Raw genomic sequence first — 21,708 nt, 5'->3', positions numbered from 1 at the left:
GCAAATCAGTATTTTTAAATCACCTTCGACAACGTTCTATGTACATTCCTCCAGTACTTCCTGAGCAGAACACCTATGTCTTCTGAATGTGTCTCACTGAGCCACTTAAAGTGAAAGGCTTTCGTTTTCACCATTCCTAGACTTTTGTTATAGGAAAACCATTTTCAAGGATAAATTCACTGAGAGCTTTTGACTTGGATTCAACGATGCCATGAGAAAACACTAACCACCCAGTGGAACCATAAGCCTTATATGGAAATCCACTGTACCTTTCAGTGGGATGTGACTACTGGACATTCACTGGCAATTTCAGGAGCTTTGGGCTCAGAGACATTTTTCCCGTTTTGAGACACGCAAGAAAAAAACCTTGAGTCTATCCCTGTCTTGGCTAAGGTTTTCTCCCTTAAAAAAAAAAAAAAAAAAAAAAAAAACCACAGTTCCGTAGGAATAAACAGTCTTATTTTTCCCCTGTAAGTACAGCCTAAGTGCGGCCTCCAGCTCCACGTGGTAAAGGAAACTTTCCTCCCCGCACTTGAGCACAGACTGAGTATAGGTGAGGGGGCGTGGTCTGAAGGGCAAGAACAGCTCCGGCCCACAGACATCAGTTGGGGTGGGTAGGGCTGGCTGAGTTACCCAGGATTTTGCAAGGGGGATTCCCATCAATTGCATACAAACAAGCGAGCCCATCCCCACTCTATTTTCACAGTGAGGTCTCCTGTTTTGAATTTCATCATTTGAAAATCATTATTTTCATAATGATTTTTTTTTAAGATTTTATTTATTTATTTGACAGAGAGAGAGATCACAAGCAGGCAGAGGCAGGCAGAGAGAGAGGAGGAAGCAGGCTCCCTGCTCAGCAGGGATAGGGGGCTCCATCCCAGGACCTGAGACCATGACCTGAGCCGAAGGCAGAGGCTTTAACCCACTGAGCTACCCAGGCGCCCGATTATTTTTTTTTTTTTTAACCATTTTTCTTGCTGTTCCTTTTGCCTGAAATCTGTTCCCTGGAATATCCAAAAGTCTTGAGCCCATACCTCCTTCCAGGAGAAGTGCTCCCTCACCATCTACTTAAAATTACAATACATCTCCCCTACCAATATTTCTTACTCCCTTTCGATTTTTCTTTATCATACTTATAGGTACCTAACATGCAATCTGTTTAACTTATTTTATTATCTCCTCTTTCCCCCAGAATGTGAAGGCAGAGATCTGCATCTGTGCTGTTTACTGCTACACCCACCCCCCACCCCCAGGGCAGTGCTCAGCACTGCGGGTAGGCAAATCCTCATGGAGTGAATGGATGAATGAGAACTATAGCACTGGGGATATAAGCACAAGCAAACCTGATTAGAATCTGGATGCCATCCCTTTTTAAATATGTGGCTCTGGACCATTTAAGTGTTCTGGGCCTCAGTTTCTTCATCTGTGAAATGGGATTAATAACCATATTCATGCCTTAAGCCGGCATGACAATTACCTCTGTTAAGCCTGGGCCCAAAGTAGAAAGGCAATAAATATTAGCTGTTGCCATCACTTGTTCGGATGGAGGAAGGTGGTTCTTGCCATACTTGGCATTTCCTACTATAGCTAAAACCTAGCTTAAAAGCACCACAGTGGAGAAACTGGAGCATTTCTTGTTTTATAGGAGTAAGGGTCTTATTAAAAGTAAAGCTCCTGGTTTAAATGTTTCTTCATCTAGGAAATGGAAAACAGGGGAGGGAAAGGAAGGAAAACAGACAAATGAGAAGAAAGTTAATGAGGGATGGGATGGCTCTGTCTTTCTGTCAGTCTCCTTGCCTCCACAAGGTATCATTCTAATCAATGGTAATGGTGACCCACTGGGGGATTCAGTCTGTGAAGCCCATCCTGTCTGCCATCCACAGTGGGATCACAGTGGGATACATAATCTGGCTTCCTGCGGTGCAGGGCCTCATGACTCAACAGGCATATTTATACAGCCAAATGGAACCCGTCAGAGCCTGAGCAGCACAGAGGGGGGCCGGCTGACTGCCCCTTGCTACCTTGGACTTCTCTTTTCTCTCAAAGTCTTCCCTGTGCCCAGGAAATACAAAACAAACTTTCTCTGTCCTCAGCCTACCACCTCCCTCCCAAAAGCAGGTACAAGGGACTCACCTGGCCCCCTGCAGTTCAAAGAGACGAATACTACATTGTAATAGCTAGGGGAAAAGCAAACCCAAACTTTCCCTTGGTTTGAGAGATACCAGAACATCAGCCTAAAAAAAAAGTAGATTACGGATTACACCTTAAAAAGTAGATGCCTAACTGCTTTGCTGTTCTGAAAGATTCCTGGACCCACCCCTGCCTGAAAATCACTGTGCAGCAAACCCACCAGTCTGAGACAATAGATCTCCACCCTGCTTCCCTGGGTAGGCCCCACACCCAGGTTTATATACTGCCTCTGGCTCCCCCCGCACACGGATTCTTCAGACATTCAAAGCATCCTGCTTCCTGGCCCTCTGCTAACCAGGAGAGGGCCCTGCCTACACCCTAGGAGCTCTAGTTTCTCTTCCTCCCCTTGTCACTCACTTTTTTAACCTTCTCAAGGGCTAATCGGGAGGGGAGAGGGGAAATAAAAGGGTACGATTCCTAGAAGAGTCCACTGAAATTTGCCCTGGGTTGAGAGGTGTGGGAAAAGGATTGAGGCTGATTGGCCTGTAGAGCTTTCCAGTATCCTGGGTCTGAGGAAGACCTCATTTCTCCAGTGCTCTCGATGACATCTGGGGGTGCACCTGCACACTGTGTGTAACAGGAGAGATCATCCTGAGGGGGTGGGACGGAGCTTCAATGACTGAGTGACCGTAGCTATCCTCCCTGGATTAGCATACCTTAACCTGTCTTTCATTTGACCCCCATTGACCTCCACCTTCAGTCCAGGATTGGTTCAAACGCTGTGTGGAACCTGCAGGGGTGTTCTCTCTCACGCTGGAATGGGCTCCTGCAGGCTCTTGAAAGCTCTGAGGTTCCAACATCCCTCTCCCCCAAAACTCTCAACTGCTCTCAGCTTTCCTAGCCCAGGAGACGCCAAGGAGTCCTGAAGGAACACCTGCTCTAGGAACACCGTCCTCGCCTCCTGGGGCATCTCAAGGGGCCCTGGCCAAGACCAGGAGAGTGGACGGGGCTACAAGCAACCGAAGTGCCGGTTTGGAAAGATTAAGTCCAGGGAAAGGAAATGGTAGATTCAGAATCAGCTCTAACATTCAACCCATACTTCTTACATGCCCGGCACAGGGCCACAGGCTTAGTATATGTTTTCTCCTTGACTCCTCTGACGTCCTGTGAAGCAGGGATTGTCCCTGTTTCACTAATGCGGAAGTCTGAGGAGGGTCAGTCCCTTGTGCAAGAGCGCTCAGCTACATCTGGGTCAAAGCGGGGCTCCGAACCCACACTGACAGACCGGAGTCCATCGCTCCCTCCAGACTCTCCGTGTACAGGTGCTGTCCCTTCCACCCATCTCAGGGCTTCCAAACCCCAGCCGTCCTTAGGGTCCAGCTCAGAGACCACCTCTTCCATGAACCCCTTCCTGATTTCTACAGCCAGAAGTAATCTGTTCTCCTCTGATTTCTCACAGCACTGTCCTCCTACCTCTTTCAAGACACTCATCACACCCGATCTTGATGTACAGTTGGGGTGGATCTGTCTCTATGGCACATACTGTAGGCATCTCCAAGGGGAAGCCCTAGGCCTCTTTTCACATCCCCGTTGTGACTCACCAAATTCCATGGTATATATCCAGTAACTATTCAGGAATGAATGAAGGAATGAATAAATGAATGGCATCAAATGTGTAGAGAGAGTCATAAGATTATTGCAATATAGCTGTAACAACATCCATCTTTATTTGAAGAAATTCTGATGAGAATATATTGTATAGAGGAATTTTTTTTTATGGTTAATGTTGAAAAAAGAACAATGTGGGGGCATGCCTTGGAAAACCTTCTTCTTTGGAAACATGAAGCCACTAGTGATCCCAACAGCTACCTACAGATAAGAGATGTAATCCTAGACAGTATAAATTACTCAAAATTAAAATTAAATAACTCAAAATAAAAATTACTCAAAAAGGACACATCAGAAAGGATTGGTCAACGGAGAAGCTTCTTGCAGAAGATTCTCTGTTTGAGGAGATAAGGAAAGGATTCTCCGTCTCCCTCCCCACATTAAACAAAGAGTCCTCCCAAATATTAAGGCTGCCTTCCCAAATTCCAGGTATGAGTCAGTCTTCTCAACACTCAGTGCCAACAGGGATACCACTCTCCAGATAAGAACCACTCCACTCTAATGGACCAACATTTCTGAAAGTCTGCCACCCACTAACTTTTTCAAGACCTCCCTCAAGAGACAAACAAAACTCCTGATTGATCTCTTCCTTCTATCAATTTCCCCAAACACTTTACTGTTACTTCTTAAGGTATTCATCAATTTCACCCTGCTCTGAATTACAGCCACTGACCCTTCACTCCTTCCTGAGAGGGGATACTGCCTCCTAAGCATCACTGGGAACCCCAGAGCCTCACACCGAGCCAGGCTTGTGCCTGATACTAACACCACGTGGACGCTAAACCCAGGAGCCACTGGGCACAGTGAAAGCACACACCAGGTCTGACTCCCAGCCATACCATGGGCTGGTTCTATCACCCTGGGGAAGTTACGGGATGTCATAAGCCTCCATTTTTTTTGCTTGTAATATAGGGATATTAATACAAAATTGGTTCAATTTTTGTGTTATCAGTAAAAACTAAGCAGAAGTACTCAGTAGAGTGTCTGGCACATGGCAGGTTCCCTGTCAATGGCAGTAGAAGACCACCACCAAACTAAGATAAAGTCCTGAGCTCTAATTCCAGCTACCCCACTGATTCTAGGTAAGCCACTTGGTATCCCTGGGACTCAGTTTACCCCTATGAGTACAGGAATTTTGTAAGTACCCAAATAAACAGTAGCAGATATAAGGTACCCAAAAAGCACCTCTTCCGTTGCAAATGTGCATTCTAGATATCCATCCTCCCTCCCCTTCTCCTATACTGACAGTCACCCACCAGCCTGTACAGAGAAAGAAAATCAGCCTTCCAATATGGACCCTATTTCTCCTTGACTCTCATTTAGCTATGGTCCCGGAGAGTCCAGAGTGAGGAGAGAAATCAACGTCCTATCAGTGAGTCATCATTTACCGTCAGTTCAGAAGCTGCCACGTGAGGCAGTCAACTCCCTGGCCCTGGAGACAATCAAGAAGAAATGGTCAGCTGGAAAGGGCTGACAGGAGGGAGGAAGGAGCAGGACTCCGGTGTGTCAAGCAGAGGGCAGAACCAGCTCATCACTAAGGCAGCTCCTTACCCTGGGAGTCTGTGATTCAGCTGTGGGTTGCAAGTGGGAATACAGACAGACCATGCCATCAGGCAAGCACTGGAAGGTTCTTCCCTTATGTGTATAGCTGCAGATAAGGACCTGCAGCTCCCCTAGTCATGTATACTAAGACGGAAGCTTTGGCTGAAAACCACTGTATGAATACCATTGATGATCAATTAGGATCCTCATATCATGTTCCAGAATACAGTGCCAGGCTTTACATGTATTTGAGGAACATGTGCATCTTTGTGACTACATCACTTCAAATCCATTTTTGAAAATAGGCGAGTCTTAAACAGTAAATATTTTAAGTGACATTGTACATGGAAAATTATCTTGAAAACCTGTAAGACTCTACAAACATATGTATCACCATTGTTATACTTAATGTTTTTTAAATATTGGACTATTCCAAAATATAGATAAACTATATGCTCAAAAGACTCTAATAATTGTGGAAGCTGGTGAATCCACCCTAATAGTTTTTCAAATCGGTTTGGTTTTAGGTACAACCGTGAAAAAAAGCTGTGCTTACACTGAGCTCTTGTAAAGTCCAGCTCAGAGTTGGCAAAAGCCAGAGGTGGGAGCCTGACCCTCTGACTCTGCCTCTTTATCAGTCTACCCCCCAAGTCCCTGCAGGGCTGGAATCTAAGAAATTCCCTTTCTGGCCCAGGTTCCATCACCGAGCACTTTCTTTTTCTCCTCCTGAGGATCCATGCCAGGGTTTTGCTGGGCCCTCAGCTTCCCAAGCCAGTGCCAAGGACGCATAATTGCCATTCCCAACTCTGCAGATGAACGACACACCCTCACGCTCTTTGGACCCACCCCCTTACTCTTTGGGACTGGACCACTGCTGATGGACAGAAGCCTGCTGGGGCTGCGCCACCTACCTCCCAGCACCTCGCAGTCGCTGTCCATGCTGTCGTGTATACCTGCAAAGATGTTGGCCAGAGTGGATTTGCCCACCCCCTGCTCCCCTATGAGCACCACCCGGTAGTAGGTGCTCCCCGATTCGGAGGAGATGACTGAATCTGTGGAGTCAGAGGACCAGCTCCGGCGGCAGTGGTCCTCGGGGGCAGCGGAGTGATGGCTGCGCTGGCTGTACTGGTGGGGCTCTTTCTGGACCATCAGCTGCCTGCCATCCGCCGGGATGCTCCAGCGTTGCTGCTGCGGCTGCATGCTCACAGTGCCTTGGCGCATGGTGACATTATTCAGAGTCATGGTTGGGTCCTGGAGAGCAAAGCAGTCAAGAGGTAAGCATTAGTAAGCGGGAGCGAGAGCTCGGGGTGGGGGGGCTCAGCCACACAGTCAGCCATCAGCGATATCTCAGTAGATGGGGTGAGACCCAAGTAACCCTGATACAGGAACCCCAACGAAACCATCCCCAAATCCAAGAGGCTTTCAGCTAGTAGCCAGTTCCAAGGCAGACTGTCATTGGCAAAAAGAAAAAAGTACCATAAACATCACCCACTGCCCTCTGGCTTCCTCCATCTTGAAGGAAGCCTTCAGGAAGCCCACTCAGCACTGATACAGAGGCAGCCCGAAGAACCAGCAGCCTCCGGAGATGGCTTGAAAAGCAACAAGTTAATGGAGCTGGGGACCAGCTGGCCAGGTTAGCTGCTCTTGTCTAAACATGGCTCTTAATTGCACCAGCATCCAGTGGGCTTTTGTGCCTGGATGGGAAACACGTGGCAATGACATCACTCCCTCTGGCTAGCCCTGGACAAGCACTTATTGGAACTTCCATGTTTAGTAAAGTCACCCTGATGCTCTCCAGCTGCCTGAATAAGCTATTATTTGGGGGCAAAAAAGAATTCCTGTTTATGCCTCAGTTCTGCCCTCTTGCCCACAGACATCATGTTTCAAAAATCCCAACCCCAAGCCCTGTTGTTCCTGCAGGGAAATGACCGGCTCACAGTTCTGACCTATCAAACTGGCAGAGAAAATGCTTCACTCTCATTAAACCACATCCACTCTAAGAGTTCTTCAGTTCAGCTCAGATTCCCACGTTCCTGAGGAAAATCAGAAGGCCAAAGACCCTCCTCAAAGGCATTAACAACTTTGCCACAACTTTCCCTTTTGCAAGCCTCCATTCCCCTGCACGGAGGTTTGTACTCTCGGGCTACAAGATAAAGTAGAAGCCTTCTCATTTCTAACAAGCGAGATCATGCGTGAGAGTGAGAAATGCAGACGCCCCTCCCCAGACTCACACCCACACCACACCCCAGCATGCCGGCCACTAACGGGAATGACCAGCCGGTTTCTGGATCTCATTAAGCCGTGCCTCAGTTGGCCGGGAGGCACTCAAACAACAAAAAGCATGACGTATCCGTGAGGGCTGCCCTCTGACCGCACAGTCCGCAGGAGGAGGTGACCCTCCTACTGACCTGAACTAAGGAACCTGATGACAACTGGCATCCTTTGCACCTTAAACTCTGGCCCCCGCCCCCCAGCCAGAAGACCACAGCGCAGACCACAAGTTACCGGGGCTCTTTCGACAACTTAGAAAGTTCTGCTGGCGGAGAACGCCCACTGCCCCCGGCGTCGGGAGGACCCTCCCTCCCCAAACCGCCCGCTTACTTGGCTCTGCCGGGTGGGCGCCCGCGAGTCCGCGGTGGCTGCGTGCGTGCGCGCTGCGATGCGGGACCGCCGAGCACCGGGTGCTTGCTCCGTGCCCGCTGTCCGTGCCGCCGCCCGCAGCCGCCGCGGCCCCGAGCTTTATAGCGCGCCCGCGGGCCCGCGCCGGGGCTTTTCCGTGACGTCAGCGCCCCCGCCGGGAGGGGGCGGCTCTGCAGCAAACTCGGACGCGCCGCCACTTTGCCGAAACGGTTACTCATGTGACCCCTCTCCCCCTTTTGAAAAATAACGACCGTTCCATCCCAGGCTCCTTCATTTTGCTTTTATTTTCACTAGGTGGGTCCAAGAAGCTGGAAAAATACACGCAGCGCCACTTAATCGCGCTTCCCCGCAGAGCGCTGGCGAGCTGTCGGAACTCAGGATGGAGCGAGAGGCAGGCTGGAGTTGGGACCCCGGCTTTGCCAGAAAAACAGGGATCGGCAGGGCGCGCGCGGAGTCTTTGGCCTCTCGGAGGGGGCCGCAGCCACCTTGCGGGGCCAGGGCTTGTGTTGGCCGCATCTGCTGCCCCGAAAGCTGCCTTTTCCTGCCTCCTGTCACCCTCTCTCTGGAGGACGAGGGAGGAGAGCCCCGTACCGCTTCATTTCCCTTCTCTGGCACGCACCCACAGAGAAGGGGCTGAAGAGAGGTGACGAAAGGGGACGAGACCTTGAAAAGGGCAGTTCTGAAAACCAACTTAATGAGGGGATCCAAGCAGACTGTGCTAAACGCTGCTGGCCCTGCTGTGGGCCAGGATGCCGAGGCTCCTCAGTCAGGGGATTTAATCACCGTTTCAGTCGGCAGCATCTCTGGCCCTGGCACGGGGCGCGGAGCCAATGCCTCCCAGCCGTGGGGGGAGGAGCCCGGAGCCAGACACAGGTGCCGCGTTCCCTTACCCCACCCTACCCTACCCCGAGACTCCTGTGAATAAAGGGTACGGGATAAATAGTAACTACCACTACCATCATTTACTAAGTACCTCTGAGTACCTATACTGAGTAGGTACTGTTAGGCCTCCGCAGTACTCAATCCTACAATTCTGCAAGGTAGATATATTGCTACCCCCATTCTATGGAGAAAAATGAAAAATGACACTTGGCCAAAAGAGCTTGCCCAAGGTCATGCAGCTGGTGTTAGTGGCAAAGTCAGGATTACCTGGTTTGCCCGGCTCTTTGCACTGCACCACCAGCTGAAAGGTTTCAGTGACCTCTTTCTGGGGACGTGGGCATTTCCCAGACGCTGTGTTTGGAGATGCCACTGACCCTTCCAACATACCCATCCACTTTTCCAGCCAGCTTCATCTCTGGGTTGGCTGGTGGCTCCAAGAAGCAGCCAAAGGCCCTAGCATCTATTTGAGTGGCTGGCCTCTGCTGTGATTATAGTCCATATTCTCAATTATCCTGCATGCAATTATCTGCTTTGGGGATTATCCAAGTGACCAGCTGCTGAGACCTACCAGGCCCCAAGCTGGCAAAGGTGGGATCCACGGAGTAATAAAAATTTAGAGCTCATTTAGTCCTAGTTGCCTTAGCCCCAGTACCCTACTTTCTACATAAGGAAGTTGAGACCGAGAGGGATGACTACCACTCAGTTGGTAGTAACTAGAGCTGGAACTAGAACCTGGGTATCACAATGTCCTGGATGGTGCCCTTCATTAGCATTGAGTTTTCCATCTGGATTTAAGCAGGAGAGGATGGCCACAGATGTGGGGAAAGGAGAAAATTGGGCAGGAGGTGGGGGGCTTGTCTGGGGGAGGGAAAGAGATCATCCAAGAGTATATAGCTGACTCCGTACTAAAACACCTAATTCATGAATTACCTGCATTTCAGAATTTACCATGTTTGTTTGTTTGTGTGGGTTTTTGTTTTTGTTTTTGTTTTTTGTTTTACCATACTGAAACTCCTACTGTCAACTGGTCTCAAGAGAAACATTATGTGGCTAAAAACTAAGAATAAGTCAGAGTCTATAAGCATGTCATACATCATCTCAGTGCAAATTTTGCCACTGATAAGAACCTAATTCTTCACATTAACAAGAACCTGATTCCATGCCTAGGCACTATCTACTATGAACTTTTTTATTGTTATAAGTGAGGCACACCAAAGAAAACAAATTCTAAAGATTGGTGGGGCCTAGGGAGAGGGTGCTTTCAGGACACTATTGATTAGGTAAGTACAGCAATGTTGTGTTTGAATAAAATAATCTGCCTTCTTAAATTTTCTGTTCCACAAAAAGTCAGATGGGAAAACAACTACTTAGCAAAAGTTTCAACTGAATGTCAGTTAAGTTGGAGTATTTGCACAAAAATCACAGTTACACCTCACAAAAAGCACATTTGAGAGCCAAATCTTAGCCAGCAGAATCCCAGCTACGTTGTCCAGAATTCCAGCTCACTGGGACCATCTGAGGGTATGGAACTGGAGAGAAAAAAGGTAGAATCAGGGCATTTGGACAAGTGGCAAGTTCTGAAGAGGAAAATATTGGCATAATGTTGTAGTTTCTTGTTCTATGAATTATTCCCTCCATATTCCCTCTGGCAGCATTAGAAGGCTACCTTGGGTTCTAACTAACATGAAGATGAGTATCACTAGAAGGCAGAACTCAAAACAAAAATAACTAACATTTACTGAATACCCATGACTTATCTTTGTTAACCCTCATCACCACTGCACTTCCCCATGTTTGATGGATGAAGATGATGAGGAAAGAGGTGAAATCACCTGGCCAAGTTCACAGTTAGTAGGCAGCAGAGCTGTGCTGTCTGGAGCCACAATCTCAACCTGTTCTACTCAGAGGAGGGAATACACTTCAGCCCCAGTCCCATGTGGGCACCTCAGACCATGCCCTCCCCCTAACTCCTCTCAAAAGAGAAGTTTTTATATGATTGGCCAAAGCCCATGACCTTCACTGGGCCACATTTTACTAATAGTCAGGCTTTCTTCCTCTCTATTCTTTGGGCCTCATTCACTGGATTAGAACATGAACTTGGGGTTCTTTTAAGACCTTGACTACTTCTCTGTCACTGTCACTCTTTCTCTCAGAACATAGACCTGAGCAACCAAGTCCCATGATTTCAAAAAAAGGATGAGAGCCGGTAGAGAGGGATGGGGAAGGAGTAGAACATTTGACAAGGGCTGTGGGTTGGGGCATCGGGACCCACACTGCCATTAAATATGATATTATTTTGAATCTCATCCCTTGAAAACTATGAGAGAGGTGAGATGATGGGTGGACCCAAGATCTGTACATCCCTCAGTCGGTAACACGACCCTAAAAGCAAGAGAATCACTTAACCTTGACCATACCATACTGCCTCAAAGACACTGGACACCTACTGCAACCAAGGGATGCCTACCCACACCAACAAGTCATGCTACTCAGTGGCAAAGGAGACACCATCCGTAGGCTCTCTCTTTTCCACCAGCAGAAGGTAGACTGCAGACTGGGCATTGAGGAGGTGATAAATGGGTTTTTTAATTGCTTTTTAAATGTACTGTATTTTGTTGCCTTTAGGCAAGGCATGTTTTCCAATTCTCCATAGTCCTCATTAACCCCTACAATATTCTACCCCAGCCAACTTCCCTCATTTGATTATATACCTGGCCCCAAGGGAATCTGACTTTGTAAGGCCTGCAAGAGCTGTAACAAACAACAAGGAGGGGATTCAGCATCAGAAAAGCCAGTTCAATCCCAGGCCTTTCTTCCTAGGCACACAGACGCTGGGGATATCACCAGACCCCAGAGACCTTGACTTCTGTCTTTCTGGAGAGCTACTGAGTGTGGAAGTGCTTTGTCAACCACAGAGCACCATGTCAATGCCAGTGATTATGATTATGACGCAGGAACCAAAGACTGGAGCTGGGCCACCTGCCCTCGGCTTTGCAGCCTCTTAAGGCTCAAGTTAAATTAATCTAGCAGAATTCAGGACACATGAGGCACAAGGAGGAAGGGCGGGAAATGTACTCACATTGATGTTACTAGGAAAAAATAATTAGCAAGGAGAATGCTATGGTTAAGCTCTCTGGAAACAAACAAGGAGATGGGGTCAAATACTCAGCTCACATAATAGGCCTCCACCAGCCACAAAAGCACTCGGGAGGAGCTGGGTGGGAGGCAATGTGCAAAGCGTCTGAGCACAAAAAGAACCACCCACCCCCTCCGGGAAGTCTAAAGAAGGAAAGAATTACTATATGGAAAATCATTGCTTTACAGAGGGGGGGAAAGGCTCCAATTGCAAAATCAAGAGAGCCCTGATTAAGAGAAAATAAAGACTGAAGAAAAGATGGCTAAGAATAACCTCTCAACACCCAGCGGCCCATGGGATCCAGATGGACACTCCTTCCAGCTGCATCCTCTGTCGCTGGCCCCAGTGCCTCATCGGACTCCTGCTGAGCAGATTCAATTTTCCATTGAAAAATTCTTAGCTTTCACCCTTCCTCCACCATTCGCTCAGCCTGAGCCTGGCCTTACCACTCCAGTGGCAGAGTTTGCTAAGCCTTCCTTCTAAAATCCTGCTGGCTGAGTAAGGAAATGCAGAGTGTATCTCAGAAAGCCAAGAGGAGGCTCCTGTTCTCTGCCCAGCTTCCTCCATCCATCCATTCATTCATTCATTCATTCAACAATAAATAACTACTGATCTTCTACCTTATGCCAGGACCTGTTCTAAGGGCTAGGAATAGGTACTTACAGCTCAAGAGAACTTAAGTTCCAGTGGGAGAAATAATATCACCATATAATTCATTCATTCATTCTCAGAGCTTTCCGTTCGTTAGCCTCAGTTTTCTCATCCGTAAAAAGGAACGATAATCCTGGAACAGATGTGTAAAGTAGGGGTCAAGTACATACCCAGTCAGAAGTCTGACAATGCCAGTGTTGATGGAAACGTAAGGGAGGTCCTTCTGACTTACTGGTGGGGGTGTAAGTTGGTACGTACCCTTTGCAACCTAGCAATTCTACTCGTAATTGTGCATCTTCTATACTATACAAGGAGATGGACACAAGGATGCCCATCAAATAGTTGTCTGTAAAAGCAATCACTTAATGATCATTGATGAATAAACACATGGTGGCATATTTATATGATGAGGTAGTATGCAGCAGTGCAAATGAATGACTTAGAGCTACTTGTATCATCACGGATAAATATCAGGATCATAACAGTAATTTGAAACAGCAAGCTGCAGTGTACCTACAGGGCAATGATTTATATAACTTTTATTTATACATATATTTATTTATTTAGAAAATTTTATAATTAACTCCACTCTAATATTTTATAGTTAAATACACTTAGTAAAAGTATACAAGCATGAATGAGAAAAATACACACCAACTTCAGAATAAAGATTACCTCTGAGAAAGAGGGGAATGACAGTTAGATGGACAGTAGACTTCTCAAAACCACCAAGAAGCCAATAGGCAGTTACTTGTAAGATCAAAGTGCTTAGCGAAAAAAAACTGTCACCCTGGAATTTTATGTTGACCTTAACTGTCATTCAACAGTGTTAGTTAAATATATACTGAGAAATTATTATTACAAGCAATATCCCAAGTCTCAAGGACACAGAGTTACATAAGACCACATTCCTGTCCTCAAAAAGCATAAAGTCTGGTGTTCCTTTCCTCAGAAACTACCAAATCCATCAAGGGATCTTCCAAGAGTTGCCCAAAGTAATCTGGTTTCCCAACCAACACAATGTTTTCTCTGGAGTTCCTTTCTCCCAGCAACAGAAAAATCACTGAGATTATTTAGCCCAAGGACTCAAAACCAGCTGAAGGCAAAGGCATTGATTTAATCAGTTATAATAACACAAGAATTCTTTAATGATAGACTTAAAAAGACCAGAAGAATGAAGAGTTGGGTGGAGGACATGCTCAGTTAACACCTTTCATATGTGGGTATAAGTATTCCCATTTTCCCGCTTTGTTTTCCTAATTGCACATTTTCCTGATTCCCTATGATCTTTAACAATTGGATGGTTTCTCCAACACTTAGAAGGCAGCAAGACATTTCAGCTTTGGTAGAAAGCATTGAACTTACCCCTCCAGTGAATATCATCCAGATTTTTTTTTAATGAATCAAGCCCTTAATTGATGAAAGTTTATCAATCTAAGTTACTGTTATTTTTTTAAAGATTCCTTCAAAACCGATTTAAAAATCTGAGAAAAATCTTTGACTAACAAACATAGGCTCTGTTCTCTAAATAAACAAGTTGTGTTACTTTTTATCAGCACGTGCCTTTATTGGAGGTGTGAAGCCAATAATGGCACAATGTGACATTGGCCAGCCTGACACTCTTTACCTAATTTAATCTTCACAGCAACTCTGTAAAGTACAGAGTTATTCCCATTTTACAGATAGGGCAACTGAGATTGGGGAAAAGGGTTTACAGCTTGGAACTGGCAGATACAATCTGTCTGAATCTCATCCACCACTCTGGCCTCTGATTCTCCACAGCTCCTAAGGACAGATCCTGGCATTGCTCTATTCCCTGGCGGTGGCCGGAAGTGTGTGAACAGAATTGGATAATGTCACATCTACAGGTACAGAAGTGTCAGTTTCATGAGAGTGAGAGCTGTTCAAAGATGGGAGAATATCATGTCCACCTATGCACCCCAGCTCCTAAGAGTAAACCTGGCGCACAATAAGGACCCAGTATGTATCTGCTGAATAACAGAATAGATGAACACCAGCACCCCCATCTTATCTGCTCTGTTATTTCAGACTCCCTAATTATGACATCAAACAGTGACCCTTCGGCCCACCAGGCCTCCATCAACAGGCTTGAATGCAATGAGTCGCCATCTGAGGCAACGGAGCTGGGCGATCCAACAAGCAGGTACCAGGCACTCACTATGTGCAAGGACATATGTGAGATTCCGTGCAGGATACCCAGCCAAGCATACAAGGCCGCACAGTCAAGGAGCTCAGGGCACTGATGGAGAGGAGCCAGGAAGCATGATCTGATGCAAATGGTGGTGAGAAGCTATGAGGGACCTGCACATAAGGACCAAGACAGGGACAACACTGTCTCTGTTGCAGGGAACCTTCCACACTCCCAGCTTGCCTGCCTGGGCTCATGCAGCACAAGAGCCTAATTTAGTCTCCTCTCCCTTGGGGAAAAACAGCCCTGGGAAACACCTTTGCCCTGGTCTCCTTGCAGTGGAGATGGAATGGCCTTCCTAGTTGGTAAGATCAGAGAAGAAACTGAGAATATGACATCAGGTCTCCTTACTTCTTGCTCAGTGGGGCCAGGCTGCCTGTGGTCCATCCTGGTTTTTCCTCCCACTTCCTGCAAAGGACACACAAGCTGTGGCAGGGATGGCTGCAGCCTCTCTCTACGTGAATGGGGTGGCAGTCACTGGGATGGTCTTCCAGCCATTCTTTCTCCCCTCTGCCCGCTAGCCAAGGATTCCCTGCATCTGAGAATGAAGTCTTCTAAGCTGGGCAAGGGAAGCTCACACCCTCCTTGGAGGACTGGGCATGGAATCCTGTCCTGGCCAAGATGATGTAGAGGGATGTCTGTCTGAAAGCTCCTGAGCAAGGATTTCCTCACTAATGAAAAGAAAGTCATCATGGCCATCTTGCACTTCCTTCCCCCTGGGATGCTGATAGGAACAGCTCTAACTTGGAGCTGGAGCGACTGTCTTAAGACAGTAACAGAGGGATGCTGGTAACCAGGCAACATATGAATGATGAAAAGCAAGAGCCTGGGTCTTAAATGATGTCCCTGAGCTGCAGAAGCAGCCTGGAGTCACCCCATTCCAGACTTTTTCATCAGGCAATAAGCCACCAGTAGTTAAGTTTTCTATTAGTTACAGCCAAAAGTAGTGGACAGACAAATGAGTTCAAGACTGTAAGGAAAGTTGTAGAAAACTAAAGTTGGCTGACTACATCATGTTCTCCAATCCAGCAAATCGGTTATAAAGCTGATAGTTTGATCCCCATCTATCTCCTGAGTCAATATCTCAATGGGTTTAGAACTTTGAGAACAGGTAGAGGTTTATCACTCCCTCAAACCTGAACTTATACCAAGGTGGAGATCCTCTCTGATGTATTTGCCACCACACAGCTGGTGTCTAGCCCAGTGCCTGGCTTGTGGCTGGCATTTAATAATCATATTGGATGTTTGAATAAAGAATGAGATCACTTCCAGCTGGAGTGCCTGAGAAAGACTGCATTAGTCTTAAGTAGTGATACTTAAGATGAGCCTTTAAATGAAATAATACTCAACGCATTAATGAGAATAATATCAACTAACATTTACTGAGACCTTTCCCTATGCCAGGCACTGTGAAGGTGACTTTATCTCTTTTAATTCTCCCAACTTCCCTACGAGGTAGGGACAATCCTAATGACCATTTTGCAGATGAAGAAACTGAAACATAGAAAGTTTAAATAACTTGTCCAAGGATCCACAGCTGGGAACTAGTAAAATTAAGATTTGAACCCCAACTTCTGATTCCAGAGAACATGGACTTAAGCCAAAATAAGTTATTGGGAACCATCAGGGCAATTCGACTCAACAAAGATATTTGAAATCTCCATTACATGCTGGTCTCTAGGAATACAGGGTGTGTAAGAGACAGTCCCTGTACATGGCTGGGGGTTAAGAAAAAAAACTGAGGAGGGGCCCCTGGGTGGCTCAGTTGCTTAGGCGGCTGCCTTGGGCTCAAGTCATGATCCTGGGGTCCTTGGATTGAGCCCTGTGTTGGGGGGTCCCTGCTCAGTGGGAATCTGCTTCTCCCTCTGCCCCTCCCAACCCTGTGCTTGCTCTCTCCCTCTCTCTCTCTCAAATAGCTTCGAAGGCCAATGGGTACAAAAGCCACAGCATGTAGGCGCATACCTACCCTTTCCCATACAAGGGGCAAGAGGCACCCACCAAATTTATGAGAGAGCAGCTCCATAAAATGGAGCTAAGCAGCTGGCAAGGCTCACTGACTGTGCTCTCAGAGGGAGGAGGGAGGCTTGGGATCCACTGGGACCACCCACAACACCCAGGAGGGACAGGTCAACATACAGCACCACCCACTGGGACAGAGACGGGCTTCCTGCCCGAACACCCACCTTCTCCTCCCCACTCCCTTCTTCACTCCTCCCCACTTCTTTGTCCGTGGTCTACGTTATTTTTCTGAACATCCGATAAACAGCAAATACAGTGCATACTCAGCCAGATTCTCATCTATACCCAATGTGAACATCACGATTGGATGGGCAATAGGTGTCTCCTCCCATTAAAATTTATATGAAAACTATAAATGTTCCTCTGACAAGCGAATTGAGTAGAAGCCTCTGAGACACTGTGAAGCCTTCCCTGGGGGGAATTCAGCAGGAGTGACACATGACTTGGGGGCAACTGGGCTTGCAATTCTTCTTTCAAAATTAAAGCACAGTCTGGGGTTGCGAAAAGCAAGCTCCTTGCAAATGACACATAGACCCAATATTCTTATTGATGTACCCATACTAGGGAATTCATACCTGGAGGGTTAGTTAAGAAATTGCAGAGCAAAGAGACCATCCTCCTAATTAACACCTTAAAGAATTTTATTATGCATCAATTCATTTGTATGCTCAGGTTTTATAATCTAACGAGTGGCTTGGTTTCAGATTTTATATTGTTTTTTGTATCTTCAAATTGCCATTGATAAAAATGATTTATTTCATTTTTCACTCAATAAATTTTGATGAAGGGCCTATTAAGCACTGGGTCAAGTGCCAGGCTCTTGGGTACACAAATGAAAGCAACGCAATCCTCGTCCTCAATAAAGTCACAATTATTGAACCCACATTCAATACTGAAGCCTCTGTGCACCAAGAATCCCAAGCCGGGTCAGAACAGATGGGCAGGATCAGAGGAAGACTTCACATGGGGAATCCCTGAACCTGAGAAATTAAGTGTTGGTCTCCCCCATTACCACTGCACTGAAAGAGTCTCTGCCCTCCCAAAACAAACACACATAAAGTAAAGGGTAATGAAAAGAGAAAATAGCAAAAATATTCTCAAAGAAAAATTGGTATTTGGTGTTTGAAGATCTAACTCCGATAGTTCTATACCCCATTCTTATGTCACATTCTCCAGGCATGCTTATAAGTCCCCTCTAGACTGCAAGAAGATGGCATATTTTCCTGGGAGCTTGTAGGAAGAGATACAAGAAACCATCTTGACAGCTGCCCTGCTGGGCTTCAGGGACAACACAAACGTCACTCAGGTCACCACACCAGCTCTATGTTCTCATGGAAACCCTTCACTGACAACACAGGACACTACCTCAAACCACCTTAATGGGAAAAAAAAAAAAAAAAATGGTGGTATACATTGTAAAAATACAAGGATCTTGAGGCCCTAAGGGACTTCTTTGTGGGATCAGAACCAGGAAATGAAAGCTAGCCGAAGCCAAGACTCCCGTACTGTCTTTCTCCCTCTCTGCACATGGCCTCTCGGTATCTGCTTTTCACTACACATCTGTTTCTGTCTTTTCTCTCCACATACCAGCTTTGTCTTCCCATCCCATGGCTCTGTGTCCCTTTGTTCCAGCCACAGGCTTACACAGACGATCTCTGAGTCCCAATTCTGAAGTGCCAGGAAAGATCATTTCAGTGGTTCCGCTTGTATGAAACGGCCACCCTTGGTCCAATCCAGTGAGGCCTGGGAGGCGGGGCTAAGGAGGAGGCGGGGCTAAGGGAGCAGGAGCCGCCCATAGAGCGGTAAGGGTGGGAAAGAAGGACATTCTTGAACAAAAGGGACTGCTGTGAGTTGCGCGACACCACAGAAAGTGTCTACTAGTCTCTGGCCATCCTGTCATCTCTCCATAGAGGCTTCGCTTGTTCTTTGTCCTCAGGCACTGGTTCGTAGTGGCCCAGGCTGGTAATGTCTACATTAACTAAGTTTCTCCATTCTCTTATTTTCTACCTCGTGGCTTCTGCTCACCTCTAGCAACTACTATTCCATGGCTTCTCCTTACTGCCTGTCTCCATGTCTCTGGGCTTCTTTCCCACTTTACCGCCATCATCTCTCTGAGGGAAGGGGATTTGCTCTCCGGAAAAGTATATTGGATTGGATCTCCACTGTCATGTAGCTCTCTTTGGGTCAGTCGTCAACCCATCAGTCCATCAGTCCTTGGTCCCATCACAGTAGCCAGGGTAGTAGGATTACAGGCTACAGAATAGAAACCAAAAATAAAGAACTGTCTGCTTCCACTTTTCCCAGAAAAGAGCTCAGGGCCTGGCAGCTTTCCTCAAAAAATGTAACGAACTTCTAGCACTGAAATCATAAAAGACCTATCCTATCTCCAAATACTCTCTGGACAGAAAATGAGCTCCTTAAGGAATCTCTATGGGCGTTTTAAATTGTCAAACAAGAACTAGTTTGGCATTTCTTAGATATTTAATAAAATCACTACTCTTCTATTCAGTGTACTATTGTATCCTCAATTGGTATTTTAATAAGCCGCCTTCTCCTCAGATACCTACTTCTGAGAATCAGAAAGTAAAATAGGGTAAGTACCTGATAGATTAAAGCAAAAAAAAAAACCCTCCTCTTGCATCACAAAATCATTTAAGACTGCTACATAACTTCTCGGTGACGAAGACCTCATGATCTTGGTGGTAAGATTGCAATTCTTCTTGTAAAATCCTCTGTAAACTGCTTATTTAAACAAGTACAGACAAGCACCATTCTCTCTCTCCTGCCCTGTAGTCAGAAATATGAGCCAATTAATATTAAATGTTACAATGCCTCAATTCTTGTCATAAATTAGGGGAAATGTAACATGCAAACATAAAGTAAGAGGAAAGAATACATCACCAAGAACCAGTGGGAAATGAAGAAAAAGACACATCATGTTGCATAAAAGAACCTAAATATTTTGATCTCCTAGATACAAGCCCAGCTTCCAATTCATTTATAACCTAAAGCATCCAGTCACTGGTAAGCGCATCTCTGTACCAAAGAAGTGATTCCCTGCCAACAGGAAGTTTTCTCATCCACCACTAGAGACAAGCTCACAGCCCAGCCCAGGTGGGGCTTCTTGCTAGGGAAAACTCCCTTAGGGTATGCTGAATTTTATCTGATTGATAACTACAGCAGAGCAATCTTTCCTCCCTGTGCAGCAAGATTAAGATTTGCTTTAGGGTGCCGGGTTGGGGGGGGGTGCGCGGGGGAGGGCTCATTTGTATCCCTGAAAAGTAAAATACTATTTTAAATGGTAGTGGAGCAGGAGAGCAAGATCCAGCTTCATACACTCTTTCCATAAGAAGGTCAGAATCACTCTCGTCGCACTCTAGCGCCGATGAAGGACTCTAGAATACTCAGGCTCAGAAGACAAGAGATGTGACCTACCAAGAACTAGAGCCCTGTTTCTTGCAATGAACCCAAATCCAATTCAGATATTCCCTCCCTGACACAGTTCCCTCCCTCCTGGTTTAGTATAAAACATCTTTTGCCAAGGAGTCCAACACGTTCCCAATGTAATTTCCTTTAAGACAGTGGATCCAAAACTGAATAAATCTTTATTAACAAAATCCAAAAGTAGCACATGATATCCAGACAACCTGGCCTAAAGGACAAAAAGACAAAATATAATATGTGAATGTAAGAAACCCAATGAGTGGAATTACTGCAAAGCTAAATATAGAGTTTCTAGGTAAATCTTTTAGAATGAAAAAGCCGTTGGAGATACACTCATTGGTCAGTGAGCCCTTCCACAGCAGTTACATATTATGGTGTTACGAACCACCTCAGAACTTTAGTGGCTTAAAACAACTATAATTTATGGGTCACATGGGTGGCTCAGTGGGTTAAAACAACTCTAATTTAATAGCTCATAATACTATGGGTCTTCAGTTTGGGCTAGACTCAGATGTGTGATTCTTTTCTTGCTCTCATTTGGGCTTACTCGTGTCACAACCATCAGCTGGCAATTCAGGCAGGACTAGATGATCCAAAATGGCTTCACTCCTATGACTGGAAGTCAGTGTTGGCTCTTAGCTGGGCTTCTCCCTGTCTCCATGTTGTCTCTCACTACCAAGGAGGCTGGCCTTGGCTTCTTCCCATAGCAGGAGCAGAATTCCAATAAAGCAAGACCGGAGGCTGCAAGACCTGGAACTCTCATAGCTGAGAACTCCCACAAATGTCTTTCTTGCCACATTCCATCGGAGAAAATGAATAACGAGATCAAGCCACATTCAGGATGGTGGAAATTAGACTTCACCTACTGATGGAAGGAGAGGCAAAGTCATCTCGCTAAGGAAAGAGGACATAGAGATGGGAGGAATTTGTAGCTATATATTACAGTCTGCACAAGAGGTACATATCTTATGAGCTCTAGTGCATAAGATACCCAGCACCTAGTATAAAGTTTGGCACACATAGAAAATATTTCAAGTCTGCTATCCAGTAAATACACAAGTCTTCAGAAATACAGCCCATCAGTTGCCAGCTAGGTGAAAGACAAATTTCAAAATGGAAACTGCTAGTACTTTTTAAAACTATGGTACTAACGTCTTGATCGACTCTTTTCTTATGCAGTTATATTTCCCTTTTTTCTACTTCCATTGGCATGAAAACTTGTTTCCTGCAAATAACTAAGCTTGGATGAGGATAATTTTGACATCTCCTTGAAAAAGTGTGCTCCTTCTCCATACCAGTTTCTAGCACCATCAAAACAACATGAATCCTTGTAGATATGATTATATAAACTGCTTGTAAATATAACTGATGTTCTGTTCCACAACAT

General features: G+C 46.1%; 1 protein-coding gene across 3 annotated transcripts in view; it reads right to left on the bottom strand.

Annotated features, from left to right (window-relative positions):
* The window catches only part of GEM (GTP binding protein overexpressed in skeletal muscle), a 22,512-nt gene extending 4,376 nt beyond the window's left edge, over nt 1-18,136 (bottom strand). Inside the window, exons 1-2 of one of the 3 annotated variants that reach the window (XM_032858698.1) lie at nt 18,040-18,136; nt 6,252-6,591 (exon numbers count right to left, since the gene is read on the bottom strand). In XM_032858698.1, the coding sequence (XP_032714589.1) occupies nt 6,252-6,591; nt 18,040-18,057 (358 nt within the window). In that variant the 5' untranslated portion in view covers nt 18,058-18,136. Of the gene's footprint in view, nt 1-6,251; nt 6,592-7,941; nt 8,001-13,324; nt 13,343-18,039 lie in introns of those variants that run through there. The other 2 variants (XM_032858700.1, XM_032858699.1) reach the window with 2 other exon arrangements.
* Nucleotides 18,137-21,708: the final 3,572 nt, after the last annotated feature.

The sequence above is a fragment of the Lontra canadensis genome, unplaced genomic scaffold (assembly GCF_010015895.1).
Source record: "Lontra canadensis isolate GAN:19392208 unplaced genomic scaffold, GSC_riverotter_1.0 scaffold15, whole genome shotgun sequence".
NCBI lineage: Eukaryota > Metazoa > Chordata > Mammalia > Carnivora > Mustelidae > Lontra > Lontra canadensis.
The sequence above is the reverse complement of the archived record's forward strand: the minus strand, read 5'-3'. Positions and strand labels throughout refer to the sequence as shown.